Source organism: Macrotis lagotis, chromosome 1, assembly GCF_037893015.1.
Source record: "Macrotis lagotis isolate mMagLag1 chromosome 1, bilby.v1.9.chrom.fasta, whole genome shotgun sequence".
Lineage (NCBI taxonomy): Eukaryota > Metazoa > Chordata > Mammalia > Peramelemorphia > Peramelidae > Macrotis > Macrotis lagotis.
Genome location: NC_133658.1, coordinates 857,593,355 through 857,613,723, shown reverse-complemented (window position 1 = coordinate 857,613,723; position 20,369 = coordinate 857,593,355). Strand labels below are relative to the sequence as shown.

The 20,369-nt window shown below is 45.3% G+C and overlaps 1 protein-coding gene across 1 annotated transcript in view; it reads right to left on the bottom strand.

Moving 5' to 3' along the window:
* RIMKLA (ribosomal modification protein rimK like family member A) overlaps nt 1-17,617 on the bottom strand; it is a 61,281-nt gene extending 43,664 nt beyond the window's left edge. The window contains exon 1 of the mRNA XM_074217790.1: nt 17,303-17,617. Within this exon, the coding sequence (XP_074073891.1) occupies nt 17,303-17,465 (163 nt within the window). The 5' untranslated portion in view covers nt 17,466-17,617. The remainder of the gene's footprint in view (nt 1-17,302) is intronic.
* Nucleotides 17,618-20,369: the final 2,752 nt, after the last annotated feature.

Genomic DNA, 20,369 nt, shown 5'->3' with positions numbered 1-20,369 from the left:
ATGCATTGCTAAAAAAATTGTTAACAGGGGCGGCTAGGTGGCGTAGTGGATAAAGCACCAGCCTTGGAGTCAACAGTACCTGGGTTCAAATCCAGTCTCAGACACTTAATAATTACCTAGCTGTGTGGCCTTGGGCAAGCCACTAAACCCCATTTGCTTTGCAAAAAAACCTAAAAAAAATTGTTAACATTGGGGTGAAGATGAAGGAACTGGAAATGAACTTGGAGAGTTCACCTTCATCTAATTTAGAGAAGAGGAAGTATTTATTTAACCTATTCCATACTGTATCCAGTGACAGAGAACACTGTCAAAGCAGCTGGTCTTTGGTGAAGTTCCCATGGTACTGTGCCAGTGAACATTCAGGTTACAAGTCTAGGAAGCTGACTGGGGCCTTTGGCCGGCATTTCTTCTGGTTTCCCCATTTTAGCTTTGTGCGGTGCTGGTTACTGAATCTCTGGGGAAGACAGGCAGGAACCCATGTGATATGTTCATTTTCCCACAGGTATCTGTGTGGGGCCCACCTGGGCTACACCACAGCCAGAGAACTGAGCATATCGTAGTGGAGATCTGAGCTGAGATGACCTGAGAGCCGCCTATCTGATCTGCCAGAGCTGAGCTTACCTGCCCATCACTTAGAGAGATCACCCAGTAGACAGGCATCTAAATTCTAAAAACTGAGAGGTCTCAATTATCCACCCTAAAGGAGAGAGATAGAGAGGAAGAGATCATCCAAAATGGCAGATGGTGGGAAAGATCCATTGATAGTTGACTTTAGGCTGGGTTCCCAGGCTTACATTTGAATGTCTGCAGAGAATTTTTTTTAGGTTTTTGTAAGGCAAATGGGGTTAAGTGGCTTGCCCAAGGCCACACAGCTAGGTAATTATTAAATGTCTGAGACAGGATTTAAACCCAGGTACTCCTGACTCCAAGGCCAGTGCTTTATCCACTACACTACCTAGCCGCCCCCAGAGGACTTCTGATATTCAGTTCAAACAGATGACTTAACAAAGGCAGAGGTGGCAAACTTTCTCCTTTGCCCCCTCTTCCATACTTCTCTGGACATTTCACACCAGCAATACCTTTCAGACTGATGGAAAACACCAACCTAAGCAGAAGCAGAAGCTTCCCCAAGGGAGGTAACTCTTATGGACTTTAAGAGTAGATTGCTTACCAGTAAAATGGAAATGGAAGTGGTTATAGAGAAATAACACAAGATACTAAGGCAGACTGCTTGAAATAAGTACTTAAGAGGAAAGATGTACTCCCTTCTTCCACCCCGCCCCCCACAAGATGCAACAGTGGGGAATCCAAGGGCAAAGTTAAGTGCATTACTGAGCTAACTTAAAAACCAGGACAAGGTCTGAAGGTTTACTATTCAATCAAAAAAGGTCTGGGATGGAGGTGGAGATATTATATAAACTTGTAGAATTAACAAAAAAGAAGCTGTCATGGGAATCATTATTATTTCAAAAACACAAACTTTCTTAGACTTAGATGTTTACAGATAGATTATTTCAGAAGTGAAAGAGAACATAGAGGCCACTGGATCCTATCCATACCTGACAGGTGGTTATCCAACCTCCACTTGAGGGTGCCTAGTGATACCTACCTCCTGGAGCAGCTCATTTCCCTTTTGGATTGCTCTGTTGATTGGAACTCTGTTCATTTCTTCTACAGAGCCACAATTTATTTCTCTGCAATTTTCCCTTATTGCTCCTGGTTTGACCATCTGAGCTAAGCAGAACTTTCACATGGCAACCTTTTCAATACCTGAAGGTAGCCATTATCAGTCCTTTAAGTCTCCTCTTTTCCTCCTCTCTCAGACCCTGGAAGTTTGGAGTCCTTCCTCAGGATAGGAATGACTTTTCCTGAAATGTAGCATTCTGAATGAAGCTCTGAATGTGCTCTAACCAAAGTGGCAGACCAACAAGACTACCAGCTGCCTTATTCCTGATTCATTCTGTATGGTTCCAGTAATCAGAATAAAACCTCATAAGTTTTTTCTCATAAGCTTCTGTGTCAACATTTTCAATTCACACTTAAATTCCACTCTACCAAGACCCATAACTATTATATGGAATATGCCTTTTTAATTCTGGACTTACCCCTATGATGTTTTTAAACCCAAGGGAAAGATTTTATATTTATCCCTATTAAGTGGTTATTCAATTGGATTCAGCCCATTGTTCAAGACTGCCAGTAAAAACTCTTTGATTTCGAAATCTATCAGTTATCATGCAAGTTATGCCTCCCAAGCTATTTTTTTTAAATTTACAAATTACATTTTATATATATAATGTTCTATTTTCTAACATTTGTTGTTTGATCTTTTCAGTGCTATCTGATGTTTCATGATCTAATTTGGGGATTTTCTTGGTAGAGATGCTAGAGTAGTTTGCTATTTTTTTTAGATAATTTTACATTTGAGGAAACTGAGGCAGTTAAATGGCTTGCCCCAGGTTATCCAGCTAGTTAGTGTCTTAGGCCAATTTTGAACTCATGAACATGAGACATCCTGATTTCAAGCCAAGTGTTCCCAACTATTGCTTTTCAAGTCTGCTAAATATAATGTTCTCCCTCCTCCCACTGACATACTTTGTCCAAACGAAGCAGCAAAGACAGAAAAACAGTGAGGGATATTACAGAATCAAATTTTTATAGATTGCAATCTCCAGTATTATCACACTACAGAGGAATCACATAACAGTGGCTGGAGTGGATACTCTACATTTTTATAAAAAGGAAGTCAATAACAAAGTTAGTAGCATAATGCACTTAACAGTTCATGTCTCACTGTATTATAAAGAAGTTTTGTCATCAAAGACATTCTGCTATGGACATCAGTGGATAAAAGACTGGCTGGCCTTAAGAGTTAGGAAGACATAGGTTTGAGTCTACCTTTCCTACATTTCAGCCGTATGATTATGTTCAAATCACTTACTCACCCTGCACCCTAACCAACTATAGATTAAAATAAGTTGCCTAGGAGAAGGGTTGGCAAGAAGGTGGAAGGGAAGCTGTCTCCTCACTGGGAGTTTGCTACAATAAAGAAAATGATGCAGATCTAGACTCCTCCCCAACCCTAGTGCCTAGACCCTTATTGTAAAAAAAAGTAAAATTATTTATTATGCAGCCTACAGAGGTAAGGGTCTCTAATTTCAACTTATTCTAGACTTATTTATATCTCATCTAGTTATTCTAATGTTATAACTGATCCTTCTTTTCTCTAGAATGTTTCTTTTATGGCCTGCTGTTAGAATAATCATTGAAACTCAAATCTCTAATCAAGTCATTTGCCTTTTTGAAAGCCTTCAATGACTCCCCACTGTCTACAGAATCAAGTACAAACTTCTTAGCCCTCCACAATATGACTCCAACCTAGCTTTCCACCTTACATCATGCTCTGCGCCTGGACTTCTTTGGGGGATCAATTTCCTCACCTGAAAAATGTGAGGTGAGATTTAATGACTTCTAAGGTCCCTTCCCACTCTAAATCTGTGATCCTATGATCCTTCCCTTTATAGACTCCAAATTCCTGTGAAAATGGAAGACTTACTGCCTGCCCAAGGCTTGCTTTCCTTCTAGGTCTTGCTCACATTGTTCTTGATATCTTGAATGCTCTCTCTAACCTCAGCTTCTTCACCTGTTTTAATTCTTCACAGCCTAATTCAAATGCCCTTTTCTCCACAAAAGTCCCTTCTGGATGCTCTAGCCAGAAATGATTTCTCTTTCCTTTGAATTCTCATGCCAGTTTGTGCCTTTCGTGCACTTACCATACTTTTTTGTTATTCAGTTGTGTCAGACTCTTCATGATCCCATTTGGGGTTTTCTTGGCAGAGATACTGGAGTGATTAGCCACTTCCTTCTCCAGGTCATTTTACAAATGAGGAAACTGAGGCAACAGGGTGAAGTGACTTGCCTAGGGCCACACAGCTGGTAAGTGGCTGAGAACCAGATTTGAACTCAGGTTGGTGAATCTTCCTGACTCCAGGCTCAGTGCTCTTTCCACTATGCCCACTTAGCTGCCTTTCTTTGGGATCATTGTGTTTTGGTTATATGCATCTTGTTGATCTGGTTGTATGTGGACTTCTTCAGAGAGTTGCGACTATCACAATATCTCAGAACGCTGCATTAGGAGCAGCCTCAGTGGCTGCAGGAGCCCCACACAGGAACAAGAATCCCTTCCCCAGCACAACCCAAAGTGAAGATCTGGTTTTACTTGAAGACCTCTGGGAGGGAAAGAAATTCTGACTTTGAGAGGGAGGGATTCCTCTTGGTCTGCCTCTGGGATCCAGTCGGTCAAATAAAATGCCTCTGTCCACATAACCATCTTACAAACACGGGATCTCTCTCCTGGGTTAATCTCTGCCTCTTTCCATGACATGATGATCTCAAAACCCCTTACCACCACAATCATCCTACTTTGATTTATCTTTTTACCTACTTCAACACCCAGCATAGTACCTATATATAGTAGGTATTTAATATCTGTGGGAATTATACTGTTTATTACATAGTTCAATAGAACCATAGAGGAATTATTCCATTAAATGTCATTTATGTCTAGAGAACAGGAGCTCCCTAAGAGTTTGTCTCTGTATTCTGAGAACATAGTGCCTGGATTGGGGGATCAATACTAATCTCTAGTTAGTGAGCCCAGAGCCTCAGACCATGCCTCATTCCATCTAGTCATTCAACAGGACAGGGAACAAGCAGCATAGACATTTGTCATCCCAAGTTTTTGGCTGCTTGCTCGGGAACAGCATTCAAATCATGGTTACCATTACTAGTAGAAAGGGTAAGGCAACCTACTGCCTTCTGGCTCTGTTCACAATCTCTGGGACAACATCGGCTGGCCACCCACCCTATTTTACTCTTATAGTAAAACAGAAGCTCCCTGAAGGTAGGGACCATCTCCCCTTTATATTTATATCCCTGGTACCTGACGAATTATAGCCACTTAAAAATACTTGTTAATTGATTATCCAGTCTCAACAAGTTTTGGAGTATCAAGTGAGAGAACAGCTATAAGGTCAACTGGAATAGTGTGTCTAAATGACAAATTCATAATGGCTAAAGCTCAAAGAGAAGAATGATATAGCAAAAAAAAATAGCATTCAAGAATTCCCCAGTGTTCCATTTCTTTAGAAAGAAGGATCAAGAAAGTTCACTGACTCTGGTTGAGTATTAAATTGTTAAGAGAAAGGATCAAAAAGTAATCTGATAGGATTTTGCATCAAATAATTGATCCAAGATTAAGCAGTCATATTAACAGACTGAGGAGATTTATGTTCTGCCATAGAAACCTGCATAAATAAAAGGATGTAAAGGACCTCATCAGTTTCTGTATTATCAGGGAGAACAATCCTTTGACTGGAAAGAACAAAGCAGGATACTGCAATCCAAGATAAGGAGAAAGAAATAGGAGAACCTAGCTGTCTCTGATGAATTCAAGTTACTAGGTCCAGATGGACTATAATCTATCATTGAGCCATTGTCAGGAATCTTTGAAAGATTATGGAGAGGTATAAAGAGAGAAGTATGACAAAAACAAATCTCTTAATTTACAAAAAGAAGGAAAAGAAAAGAGAATGAAAACTTTAGGGAAGTGGGCTTGATTGTGATTGTTAGCAGAAGTCTAGAATGTATTATTAAAAGGATTATTAGTGAAGGTGTAGAAAAAAAGGCAGTACCCACAAAGAGCCAGAGGGGCCTCACTGCAAACTTTAACACCAGATTAACAATGTTTTGTTGTTGCACTAGTTTTATTTTTTTCCTGGATAGGGTTATCTATCTGGCAGATCAGGGGAATGCTTTTGTTAAAGTTTCTTTATATTTTTTTTTACAAGGCAATGAGGTTAAGTGACTTGCCCAAGGTCACATAGCTAGATAATTAAGTATCTGAGGCCTGATTTGAACTGAGGTCCTCCTATCCACAGCACCACCAAGCTGCCCATTTCTTTACATTTTAAGAAATTTCTTATGCTTGTGACAAAGATAGAGAAATGTGGACTAGGTTACAGTACAATTATGTAAATCAGATACTAGATGAACATCCAGTCCAAAGACTAGCCACTAATTGATTAAGGTCAGCTTATAAGGTGATTCAAATGGTTTGCCCTTGACACTTATCAGTAGTTGGCTTTATATTTTTGATAATGACTTGAATAAAGGTCCTTATCAAATATACTCTTGGCCCAAAGTAGGGAGAGATGAATTAGACGAATGCATTAATACAGTGAAGATCCAAAAGAATCTGAAATGAAATTTTATAGAAATAAATACTGTTGTTCATCCTTAATTTTCTTTTTTTTGGGGGGGGGGAATGGGGCAAGGGGGTTAAGTGACTTGTCCAAAGTCACACAACTAGTCTCAAGTGTCTGAGGCCAGTTTTGATCTCAGGTGCTCCTGATTTCTGGGCCTGTGCCCTATCCACTGCACCACCTAACTGCCCCCCCCCCTTCATTTTCCAAGAGGATCAATGACATCACAGGTGATGTCTTCACTTGTACATGACTTGGATGGCAGTTTGAAGAAGATCTGACAATCTTAGTGGATAGACTAAGTCAACAGAGTGTGATGTAACAGTTAAAAATTAGGTTGCATTAACATGGGAGTGATGATCAACCTTGATGGACTTGCTCATTCTATCAGTGCAACAATCAGGGACAATTTTGGGCTGTCTGTGATGGAGAATACCATCTGTATCCAGAGAAAGAATTGTGGAGTTTGAACAAAGACTAAATACTATTTATTACCTTCAATTTAGGAGGAAAAAACCTGTTATCTTATTATGTAATTTTGCTATCTCTTATACTTTATTTTTCTTCCTTAAGGATATGATTTCTCTTTCATCACATCCAACTTAGATCAATGCATATCATGGAAACAATGTAAAGACTAACAGATTGCCTTCTGTGGGGGGGGAAGGGAAGCAAGAATAGGAGAAAAATTGTAAATCTCAAAATAAATAAAATCTTTCTTTAAAAAAAATTAGGTTGCCTTACAAGAGAAATAATAACAAAGACTAGGGAAGTGAGAATCCCACCACCCTCTGCCTAGACCATATCTCAATTCAGAGTTTAGGAAAGGAGGCAAAGGATCTAAAGGTCAAACCATGTAAGAATCAGTTGAAAAAACTAGGATACTTTGCCTATAGAAAATAATGGGAATGGGATAAACTGGTACCTTTAAGAATAAGTAGAACTAGATCTGCTGGACCCCAGAGGGCAGAAACAAGAATAAAAGATGAAAGATGAAAAGAGGACTTTGATGTAAAGGAGAAAGTCTGACAAAACGACTATTCAGAAATAGAATAGGCTGCTTCAAGAGACAGTGGTTTCCCCCTCATTAGAGGCTGGATGACCACTTGAGGGTATTTACTTAGTATAAGGACTCCATCATTAAATCCAGCCTGAGAACAAGGGGTAAAGCTTTTTCTTATTGAAAAAATAGTAAGAAATACATCACTCCTTTTGGAGACATCAGTTACCCTGGGGAAGACAGAAGACCCAACTGATAGTAGCTCCTCCAAGTCTGGATTAAATCTCCCTTTCATTCCTACCACACCCTCTAATGTTTACTTTGAAGTAGAGTTCACAGAGTCCTGAGGACTATGTGGAGTGATGGGATAATATATACCAGAAGGTCCCTCACTTATTTGTGAGAAGCTCCTTTTTGATTTTCATGAAGCCTTGTGAGGACTGAAGAAGGAAGGTCTGGCACTAAAGCCCCTTGGAATGGAAGTGATGGGCAATGTGGTCTCCTCCACTCAGGAAATCTGGGCAGACCTCAGAAAGAGCCCCATGGCAGAGTAGCAGGTGACAGTAGGACCAAAGTACAGCCAAAAGAAGGGCACAGTTGCTTCCACAATGTAAATAAAGGTCAAAGGAACCTTCAGGTCAAAGACAATATGAAGTCAGTGGGAAGCTTTCCAAATGAAAGCATACATCCTTCCCTCCAGTTACCAATGGGTAAGGAGCAAAAGTGAAAAGTGTTAGGAATTACCAAGTAGGTCACTTCTGCACACACACAATATAAGTTTGCCCTAAAATTACATTAACAAAATTTTTCTCTTTGCATCTGAGAGGAAACCTCGGGAACAGAGGTTCTTAACCTGGCAGCCACAGACAGATTTTAAGGCATCTGTAAAATTTGATAGGGGAAAAAATTATGTTTCCACTAGGCTCTAGTGAAATTGAGTATTTCCTTCCTTTAAAAACATTTTTTAGAAGGCTTCAACAGATGACCAAAGCAGTCCATGACTCAAAAAGGTTAAGAACTCCTACTCTAGAAAGAGTCCTTCCCTCCAACTTCCCATCACCCACTCAGACACAAACAACTTACAATCTGGATTCCTTCCCAACCCTTTCAGTAAAACTACTCCCTCCAAAGGGAAAAACTAAAGGGGGATGGGAGTAATAAAAAATAACAATTTCAATAGGGAAGAAAATGGCTCACTTCTTGTGGCACTTCTTCACAGAATTTCAGAGTTACATAAGACCTCCTGAGGCATCTACTTCAATCTGTATCTTCAAAGGAAATTTTCTCTACAACACAGAACACAAATGATCATTCAGGGAGCAGTTAATGTAGTGTAGTGTAGAGAGCACAGGTCCTGAAGTCAGGAGGACCTGAGTTCAAATCCAGCCTCAGACACTTGATATTTACTAGCTGTGTGAAGTAGCTCAAAAGAAACCTGACATCTAGAAGTTCAGAGTACCCACCCCAGGTGTTCACATGGCCTATTTGTACCCAACCTGTGGTAGAGCCTTCTGAGATCATATTAGGTTGATCAGTCACAGTTGGACACATTATAATTTGTTTTGTCTCAAATATAGTGATGTTGTTTTGGTCTTCTTCAATAACAAAGGACAAGAACTGGCCTTGAACAAGTCACTTAACCCCATTGCCCCACAAAAACAAAAACAACAAAAACTAAATGGTCATTCAGTGGTGGATAAAGTGATTAGTATCCTAAGATCCTAGATTTCCTTTGGAAGAAATGTGGGGGTGGGGGGAGTCCTTCTGGTCCAGCCCCTTCAATTTACAGATGAGGAAACTTGAATGGGCTTTTCCAAGGTCACATGGACAAATAAGTGGTTAAGAAAGAATTCATATCTAGATCCCAATTCCAAATCCAGCAGTCTTTCCCCTGAACCATGCTGCTGCTCTTGTAGAGTTTTTTCCTCTTTACATTTACACTGTAATTAAAATCATGTTAATTTTTCATTTATCCACTGCTTCCAGTTCTGTTCTCTGGGACCAGGCGGAACATATCTAAAGTCTCTTTTACTCCACAGTTCTTCCAATGCAGCAATAGTATTCTACCATATAGCAATCACATAACTCTTAAATATACTCTGTGACAGAAAAAAAGACCCACAACAATCTGCCTTCAACAAAAGTCAGCTGTTCCCCAGGTTTTCCACATCATTTCCTAAGCTGCATGTATACCTACAAAACTGAACCCCTTCTCTGTGTGATATTTACACAATTCATTTTTTAACCCAAAGAATTCATTGATTTATTCCAATTAAATTTAGTCTTAGATTTTTCCAACTAGGCTAACCTATCAAGATCTTTTTGAATTCTGACTTGGCCGTTCACTGAAATAGCTATCACTCCCAGCTCTGTCTTGGGCAAATCTAACCATACCAACAGTCTTTTTCCAAGTCACAGAAAAAAATATTCAATAGCCCAGATCCTACAGGAGCTCCACTAAGCACTTCACATGACATGACACTACAATGATCAGTGAGTGGGGGGGCCTTTTTTTTTTGAGTCTGGTCATTGAAACAGTTCTGATCCACCTAACATGCATGCATGCATGTTGAAATAGTCAGGATTAAGGGACTTGTCCAGGATCACACAGCTAGTAATTTCAAGTGTCTGAAGTGAAATCTGAACTCAGGTCCTTCGGATTCTGGGTCCTGTGCTCTACTCACCGCACTACCTAGTCACATCCCCTCCCCCCTTTTTGTTTTGGTTATGATCTTTATTGAACTTATCCAACAGAATGGAAATAAAAGTCTGTACACAATTAAATGTTTGTTACTATCATTTTTATATCACAGTAAATATCTAAATAGATTTTTTAAATCAGTCGACACAATCAAAATCCACTACTTCAGAATAATAGCTTCTTTGAAGCCACAGTAACACTTAGGCATGGTTAAGACTTCTGTACAGAAATTTGTTTAGCTGGAAAGCTAAGTGATCTAGCCCACATCTCTCAATTGGTTCTTCAAGCATAAGAGGCTATGTCAAATGCTTTGCTCAAACCAGAGTAAATTATATTTGCACTATTCCCCTGAATTACCATTCTCTAAAAAGGAAATGGGATCTGGCATGACCCATATTTGAGGAAAGCATTACAGGGTCTTAGGAATCTGTCTACATTTCTAGATGTTCATGAATCCCTGTGATAATACATTTTAACACACTACAAAATACCCATAGTGCAATCAAACTATCTCCCAAGTTTGCAGACCCCTTTCTCTTCCTCCTTTGTCAATTGGGGTATTTGTTCTTCTTTAAGTCTTTGGCACCCAGTCATAGTCTGCAATCTTTTTCAAAGATCACAGAGAATGATTCGACAAACAAATCTGTCACTTTCTTCAATATTCTCAGAGGCAGTTGTGATGGGAACTCATCAAGGGTAGCTAGTTGCTCTGCCCCCTTATTTATCTTAGAGATTAAGTAACTATTAGGAATTCTTGTTTAGTTCTTCCTTGTCTAAAGATTGTTTTCTTTGGCAGAGAAAGTAGAGGCAAAATAAGAACTGAGTGGTTCCACCTCCTCTCCTTTGCCTTATCTACCCAGAGCAGGACCTTTTTTGCTGTTCTTTCTTTAATATTTAATTTTTATTCTATTTTCTCAAGTACATATAAACAAAATTTTTTGGTTTTTAATTGAATTCCATATTCTTTGCCTCCCTCCCTTTCCCCTCCTCCTTGAAAAGGCAAGCAATTTGATGCAGCCTAAATCATGTGCAGTCATACAAAACATTTCCATATGAGCCACACTGCAAAAGAAAATGCAGATCAAAAAATAAAAATAAAAACAAAACCCAAAAATAATAAAATAAAAAGGTATACTTCAATCCGCATTCAGACTCTATTAGTTCTTTCTCTGGTGGTAGAGCGCATTTTTTATTCTAAAACCTTCAGAATTGTCTTGGATCTTTGTATTGTTGAGGACACATAGCTAAGTCATTTCCAATTTAGCTGCACTACCTAGTCACGCCCCCCACCTTTGACAAACTATGACTGGGTGCCATAGATTTAAAGAACAAATACCCTAATTGACAAAGGAGGAAGAGAAAGGGGTCTACAAACTTGGGAGATAGTTTGATTGCACTATGGGTATTTTGTAGCGTGTTAAAATGTATTATCCTAGGGATTCATGAACATCTAGAAAAGTAGACAGAGATTCCTAAGACTCTGTATGCTTTCATCAAAGATGGGTCATGCCAGATATGATACTGCTGTTAACAAGTTCTCTTGGTTCTGCTCACTTCACTTTACATCAGTTCATAGAAGTCTTTCCAAGTTCTTCTGAATTTGCTACTCTTTTTTTTCCCCTCAATATAGTTTTAAAAAATAAACAAAACTTTTTTTGGGTGGATTTTTCTCACAGGTCTCAGCAGATTATGAGTTTTATTTAGCACTCCTCACATTAAATGTAATTACTCAAACAAGATCTGGGGATGTTTACCTTGGAAAAGACACTGGAAGGAAATGCTATGTAAGGTTCAGTGTCAACTTGAAAAGAAGTAGGATCTAGTACCATTTGAGATTTTTGGCAATGGCTTGGATATCAGATTGGTGGGCTGGCTAACAAAGTGGATGACAGGAAGGTTCAAAAAACATCTGGACAGGCAGAATACTGAACTAAATTGAATGAGATAAAATTATTAAAGATAAATGTACAAGGGGTGGCTAGGTGGCGCAGTGGATAGAGCACTGGCCTTGGAGTCAGAAGTACCTGGGTTCAAATCCAACCTCAGACACTTAATAATAATTACCTAGCTGTGTGGGAAAAAAAAAGATAAATGTACAGTCTAACACTTGGGTTCATGAATTCTGCTTTACAAGTTCAAGATTGGTGGTGGTGGTGAAGAAACTAATCACTAAAAAAGCAGTTTGCATTAAAAAGAGGTATTTAAAAAGTATGAGTCAGTAATAACAAATCGAAGCCAAAAGGACTAATGCAATCCTCGGCTGCATTACAAAAGATAGAGCTTCCTGAAATACATTAGTGATAGTTGTTTTATATTGCACCATGGTCAGTCCACTCTTCTGGAGTATTCTCAGTTCTGTGAGACTAGCAAGGTTTGGCTCACATACATATGTATATACTATAAACATACTTAGGTGTTTGTATATAATCTATATACTTATAATATACATAAATGCATAATATTGTATGTATATACTTATATATAATGCTTTAGAACATCAGATTTTTCTCACTCCCTTTTCCTCCCCCTCCCGGGAACACACATGTATGTGTGCATTTGAGTATATTTTTACATGGCCAATGAGATGTTTTGGATTTGTTTTGCATAACTATACATGTATGCAATAGTTTTATTCTTCTTGCTTTCTCAGTAGGAGAAGGAGAGGAAGAGGAAGGGAGAGAAGGTTGATTTTTATTTGAAAATAAAATAAAAATTAATTCAAACAAGCAAGACAGGTTTGAGTCGGATTGTCAAGGGCTTTAAATGTCCTGCTATTTATAGTTCATCCTGGAGGAAGAGGGAGCAATTGAATATTTGTAAGCCTTAGGAGAATTCTTTTAGCAGTTTATGGGGGATGGATTAGAGAGCAAACTAAACAAGAGTCATAGTGGGGCAAGTTATTAGGAGGCTACTAGGCAAGGGGCAGATACAAAAGAGCTACAAAAGCAGAGATCCAAGAGTCACACCTGCTCTTTCTACTACACAGTATTACTTTACCCTTCCAGTGCCTATGATGGAGAATTAACCACCTCGTAATTCTGCTCTTTTTATATTCATTAGCTCCAATGATTTGGAGGTTCTTCCTGATGCTGCAGTGAAATCCCCCCCTCCAAACCAGGGAAGGATTAATCTAGACTGCATTTGTCATACCATGCACATACACAGATAATAAATATTAAACAGCATATAAACTGAGAGATCCTATTGATAGATAGTTTTGGGGCTTTCAAAGTCCTTTCCTTCTAACCACAATATGAGGAAGAAACTTCAGGTATTATCAATTCCATTCTTACTGATGAAGAAACAGAGGCTCCAAGTGGTTGAAGTGACTTGCTTTAGTTTTCACAGTTAAACCCATCAAGCCTGAGTCTTCTGTTTCTAGGACTGGTGATCTTCCCAGGCTACCATATTGTTTCTCATTCATCTCTCTCTCTCTCTCTCTCTCTCTCTCTCTCTCTCTCTCTCTCTCTCTCTCCCTCCCTCCCTCCCTCCCTCTCTCTCTCTCTCCCTCCCTCCCTCTTCTCTTTGGTAGAGGGTGGTTGGGGGGGAAGAGACCTGCCCTGTGATTTTGCCAGCAGAAAATACCCAGTAAAGAATATTCTACTACCAGTGTAGTTGCAGTTCCAACTTAAGGTATTAAATAGCTGTCTGGGGCATTGTGAAGTGGTTACCCAGGGTCAGAAAACCAGTTCAGGTCACATATCATTATAACATGAAATTAAAAGTCATAGGAGAGTGGAATACTGGTGGAGCTAGAATCTTGAAGATGGATAAATCTAATCCTCTCATTTTACAGATCAAGATACTGTGCCCCACTCCCACTCCAGAAAAGTGAATTATCCCAAATTTAATGCCAGAATTAGACAGCTAAGTGGTATAATGGATAGATTCCAGCTGAGTCTGAAATCAGAAAGACTCATCTTCATGAGTTCAAATTTGGCCTCAGATAATTACTAGCTGGAGACCCTGGGCAAGTCACCTAACCCTGAATTGCTTATGTTTCCTCATCTATAAAATGAGCTGGAGAAGGAAATAACAATCCACTCCAGTATCTTTGCCAAGAAAACCCCCAATACAGTCACAAAGAGTCAGACTTGACTGAAAAACAACCAAACAACAAGAGTTTGGAACCCTTTCAGAAGAGCACTTTGGCTGTACAGTTTGACTTAACTTTGGAACAAACTGCAAACCAGGTCTCATACCTTGCTTTAATCAATCAACCTCTGATTATAACCATATATTATATTCCTCAAACTGTGCTTGAGGTATTTCCACCAGAATGAGCCCCACTGAAAATAACACCTGAATACTGACTGATGTAATGGTCTTTTTATCCACCACGAACAATGCAAATGATGAGATTTTCTTCTGGTCAAAAAGACGGAACCTTTGCTTTTCCAAACAGGGAAGAAGATTTATTTAGTGAATTTTTTTTTATGCCATTCTTGCCATTTCTGGGTTTCATTTTTCTAGATTTAGTTCTCTAGGTTGGGGTGGGGGGGAATACTCTGAACTTCATAATCAGTCCCCCCCCCAAAAAAAAACCCAAAAAACTTTCCAGTCTTTTTCTACCTTTCAGCTCCTCTATGTACCCTGCTATCCAGCAATACTGGCTTCCTGGCTGTTCCTTGAACAAGACCCCAGCCCCCACCCCATCTCCCAATTCCAGATTTTTATTGGCAGTCTGCCAGGCCTGGAATACCCTCCCTCCCCAGCTCTACCTGCTTGCTTTCCTCAAGTTCAGCTAAAATCTCACTTTCTTTAGAAAGCCTTTCCCAACCCCTCTTTATTGATTATCTACAATTTATCCTGTCTATAGGCTTGTTTGTAAATAGTTGTTTGCATGGTATCTCTCCTGTTAGACTGTGAGATCCTAGAGAGCAGGGGCCATCTTCTCCCTTTCTAGTACTTAGCACAGGATTTAAGAAATGTTTATTGACTAACTGTTGTAAACATTGGGATGGAAGACCCTCCCCCCAAAAGACCAGAGGGAATGAAACACATAATAGAAAATCAAATGTTCACTGGACTGAAAGGACTTCCATGCACATTATGAAAGGCTAAAAAAAGTTTTCCAAGATTCCAGCTGGGAAAGAAAGTATTGGCAAGTCTAAACATGAAATTTTTTGAATTGGAAATAGAATAAGTGGGAAACATCAAATCAGGATGTCCAATGGAATGTGGATTCCATACTGGAAAAACAAGATAGCCAACATGGTTTTAAAAATCCTTAACAGAATAGAAATGTTACAAGTGAGAGCCTGAACCCTAAGAGACACTAGTTAAATATAATAATAATAATTATTAATAAAAATATAAAAACAATAAATATAATTATATAGTATTTTTAACCATTACAAAGACTTCACAAATTCTCATTTGATTCTCACAACTATCTTGGGAGGGATGAAATATAGGCATTATCATTCCCACTTCACAGATGAGGCAACTGAGGCAGAGAGAAGTCAAACGATTTGTCCATGGTCCCATAGCTTTTATGTGTTTTGTTTTAGTTTTCTTGCAGGGAAAAGGGGGTTAAGTGGCTTGCCCAAGGCCACACAGCTAGGTAATTATTAAGTGTCTGAGGCTGGATTTGAACTCAGGTACTCCTGACTGCAGAGCTGGTGCTCTATCCACTGCGCCACCTAGCCGCCCCATTCCATAGCTACTATGTGACAGAGGCAGAATTCAAATCCAAATTGTCCTAACTCCAAATGTTCATCATGCCTTAAACATGACTTTATACATGCCCTCATCATCTGGTACAATATGCAACTGTTCAGATCAATTTATAGATGATTGCCTCATGGCAGAAGACAGGTAGTCCCCAACTTACAAATGGTCTTTTCTCAAAAATTTTCTTTGTTAAGTTGGTTATCTGGCATTTAGAACACATTTTTACATTGTGATAAATGAATATTAGGTTCCTACCCTAGCCTTATGGAGGCAGTCAGGTGGCACACTGGATGGAGGGAGGGGCCTAGATCTTCCTGAGTTCAAATCCAGTTCCAGACACTTCCAAGCTGTGTGACCCTGGGCAAGTCACTTAACCTTATCTGCTGTGGTTCCTCATCTGTAAAATGAGCTGGAGAAGGAAATGGCAAACCATCCCGTATCCTTGCCAGGAAAACCCAAATGGGGTCACAGAGTCGGGTGCAACTGGACAACAACAGGTTAGCCTATAAAGGCTCATGTAACCCATTCCACGGTAACCTCTAAAAAGCCTCATCTTAACATGCAAGTGAACCTGGGCTCCCAAAAGAGACACGTAGGAGGGCAAACACAAACTCTACAAAGTCTACTAGGCTGGAAAGGCTTTGAGTACAGGTCTGCTAGGATCTGCTTATGTATGGAGAAATTTATTAGAAAGGTGGACACCAGGAAATGAGTTTTGTCACCTAAATCGATTCAAAAAGACAGACTGCTTAATGTCGCCCACACTGTTGGAGATGCAAAAACAAGGAAACCACAGATCCCTGAAGTCCGGAACCCAGGAGATGACAGAGTAACAGGAGAAGCCCTAAGTCGACTAGAGTCTTGAGGCCTAAGCTATCTGACTCAGCCAGATCCCTTTGGGGAAGGGAGCGGTAGGAACATGGGTTAAGAATAAAGAGACAGGTGGAGGGATTTGGTGGGCAAACCCGGAGACGGTCTCAGGCTGGGCTAAAGAAATGAAAAGGAATCAGGGATGGGCATTTCAGTCAAGTTGGAGACGCTTGTATCGCTTAAAGATGTGGGGGCTACTAACCTTACAGGGTCAGTGTCAGAGGTCACGACCACCAATTTCCATCAAATAGCTGTATGGGCATTTCCGTCCGTCCCTAGCTCACCTGTCTCGGCCAAGCTTTACTCGCTATTTCATCAAAGGATTCATGTGGGAGCCCTCTCTCCACCACCCGGGGGCCGGGGCCACCTCAGAACAGGGCGTTACTTTGCTCCTTAGCACTGGGGTTCATCTCAAACTTCGCGAGCACATCTGGGGGGTCTCTCTCCCCTCCCCGGGGCGACGCCGGTGGATTCCTCTCTCCTCCTAAGGGGGCCGTCGGGTCCCTGAAATGTCCTTTTTCCCCCCCACACGCTGCTCCGGGCATCCCGCGACTTCTGCCCTTGCCTCTGCAGGCCTTTCCAGAAGAGCCCGCAAGCGGTGCCCGGGGTCCCGGGCACGGGCTCGGCGCGCCGCCGGCCGCGCCAGTCCACGCCTTACGCCGAGCCCCCGGGCGCCCCGGGCCGGGGGCCCCGCGAAGCCCCGGCCGGCCCCCGGGCGCTGCAGTCCGCCGCCACCCTGCGCGTCGGGGCCTGCCCCCGGGCGCCCCGGCCCCGCTCCCCGCCCGGGCTCACCGAGGTGGCCGCCGACCACGGTGACGGCGATCTGGTCCATGAGCACCGCCCTGAAGCGCACGTCCTGCTCGGAGCAGCGCTGCCGGAGCGCGCGCAGGATCTGCACCTGCGGGTAGTCCTCGCGGATCCTCCGGTCCGTCAGGAACCAGAGGCTGGAGCACATGGCGGCGGGGGCGGGGGCGCGGGCCGGGGGCGGCCGGGGCAGGGCAGGGCGAGGCTGGACCCGCTCCCCTCTCCCCTCCTCTCCTCCTGTCCCGCGGCTCCTCAGGCGGCTGACATCGCCGGCCGGGGGGCGGCGGCGGCGGCCGCGGCTCGGGCTCGGGGCTCCGGACTCAGCGCTCGGGATCCGCCGTCTGCCGCGAGCCGAGGCGCCCCCAGTCCCGCCGCCGCCGCCGCCGCCGCCGCCGCCACCGCCGCCGCCGCCTCTGCAGCCCTGACCCAGAGAGTCTGCGCAGCGGCCAATCAGCGCCGCCGCCGCCGCCCGGCCCCGGGGCAGCCCGGCCAATCGGCGCTCGCGCGAGCGGGACGCGGGACGGCGCCTCGGCCCAACCGCAGTGTCGGCCCACCCGGGGCCGCGCCCAGCGCTCGGCCCGGCCCGGCCCGGCCGCCGGCGCTCCCGCTAGCCCGCTCCTGGCGGGGCCGGTGCGCCAGTCCGGGCTCTCGGGATGCGGCGGCCGGGGGCGGAGCCGCGCATCCCTCCTCCGGCCCGGGCCGGCAGGTGGCCGCTCCGGGAGCGAGAGCCCGAGGCTGCTGGGGCCTCCCCGCGCCCCCGGGCCCCGGAGCCAGGAAAAGGAGGAGGGGAGGGGCCGCCCCAGCGCAGCGGCCCGGACCCGGGCTCGGGCGCCCGGCCTGGGCCCCGCAGCCTGACCCTTGTGGGCATCGCACACCCAACCTGGCCTCGGAGCCCGAGGCTCCTCTAGGGCCCGAGGGGGGCTGCGGGGCCGAGACCCGCCGGGCAAAGGCTCCCGCCCCGCAGGTGGGCGGTGCCGGGCTGGAGGGGTCCGAGGGACCGCCCGGAGGCAGGGACCCCTCAGAGTGAGGACCACCCCGAGTGAGGGGCCACCCCGAGTGAGGACCACCCCGAGTGAGGGGCCACCCCGAGTGAGGGGCCACCCGGAGTGAGGACCACCCGGAGGGAGGGGCCACCCGGAGGGAGGACCACCCGGAGTGAGGGGCCACCCTGAGTGAGGGACCACCCGGAGTGAGGACCACCCGGAGTGAGGACCACCCGGAGTGAGGGGCCACCCTGAGTGAGGGACCACCCCGAGTGAGTGACCACCCGGAGTGAGGGGCCACCCGGAGGGGGGGAACACCCGGAGTGAGGACCACCCAGAGTGAGGGGCCACCCGGAGGGAGGGGCCCCCCGGAGTGAGGACCACCCGGAGTGAGGGGCCACCCCGAGTGAGGACCACCCGGAGTGAGGACCACCCGGAGTGAGGGGCCACCCTGAGTGAGGGACCACCCGGAGTGAGGGACCACCCGGAGGGGGGGAACACCCGGAGTGAGGACCACCCAGAGTGAGGGGCCACCCGGAGGGAGGGGCCATCCGGAGTGAGGACCACCCGGAGGGAGGGGCCCCCCCGAGTGAGGACTAATCGGAGTGAGGGACCACCCGGAGGGAGGGGCCCCTCAGAGTGAGGACCACCCAGAGTGAGGGGCCACCCGGAGTGAGGACCACCCAGAGTGAGGGAACACCCGGAGGGAGAGACCCCTCACAGTGAGGACCACCCGGAGTGAGGACCACCCCGAGTGAGGGACCACCCGGAGGGAGAGACCCCTCACAGGACCACTCGGAGTGAGGGACCACCCGGAGGGAGGACCACCCGGAGGGAGGGGCCCCTCAGAGTGAGGATCACCCAGAGTGAGGGGCCACCCAGAGTGAGGACCACCCAGAGTGAGGGAACACCCGGAGGGAGAGACCCCTCACAGTGAGGACCACCCGGAGTGAGGGGCCACCCGGAGTGAGGACCACCCGGAGTGAGGGACCACCCAGAGTGAGGGACCACCCTGAGTGAGGACCACCCAGAGTGAGGGACCACCCGGAGGGAGGGGCCCCTCAGAGTGAGGACCACCCGGAGTGAGGAACCACCCAGAGTGAGGGACCACCCTGAGTGAGGACCACCCAGAGTGAGGGACCACCCGGAGTGAGGACCACCCGGAGTGAGGATCACTCGGAGTGAGGGACCACCTGGAGGGAGGACCACCCAGAGTGAGGGAACACCCGGAGGGAGAGACCCCTCACAGTGAGGACCACCCGGAGTGAGGGGCCACCCGGAGTGAGGACCACCCGGAGGGAGGGGACCCTCAGCGTGAGGACCACCCGGAGTGAGGGACCACCCAGAGTGAGGGACCACCCGGAGGGAGGACCACCCGGAGTGAGGACCACTCGGAGTGAGGGACCACCCTGAGTGAGAACCACCCAGAGTGAGGGACCACCCGGAGGGAGGGGCCCCTCAGAGTGAGGACCACCCGGAGTGAGGAACCACCCAGAGTGAGGGACCACCCTGAGTGAGGACCACCCAGAGTGAGGGACCACCCGGAGTGAGGACCACCCAGAGTGAGGACCACCCGGAGTGAGGGGCCACCCCGAGTGAGGGACCACCCGGAGGGAAAGACCCCTCACAGTGAGGACCACTTGGAGTGAGGGGCCCCTCAGAGTAAGGACCACCCAGAGTGAGGGGCCACCCGGAGGGAGGATCACCCGGAGTGAGGACCACACGGAGTGAGGGACCACCCGGAGTGTGGGACCACCCGAAATGAGGACTACCCGGAGGGAGGATCACCCGGAGGGAGGGGCCACCCGGAGGGAGGACCACCCGGAGTGAGAGACCCCTCAGAGTGAGGACCAATCGGAGTGAGGACCACCTGGAGTGAGGGAACACCCCGAGTGAAGGACCACCTGGAGTGAGGGACCACTCAGAGTGTGGAACCAGGGAGCTGCGGGCAGGCACCACTTCTTCCCTAGGCTCAGCCGAGTCTGACCTCAGGGTTCTTATCTGTAAAATGGGGGGTGAGAGGAGGGGGCTGACCCCTAACATCTCCTCCAGTCCTAAATTTCAGCCTCCAT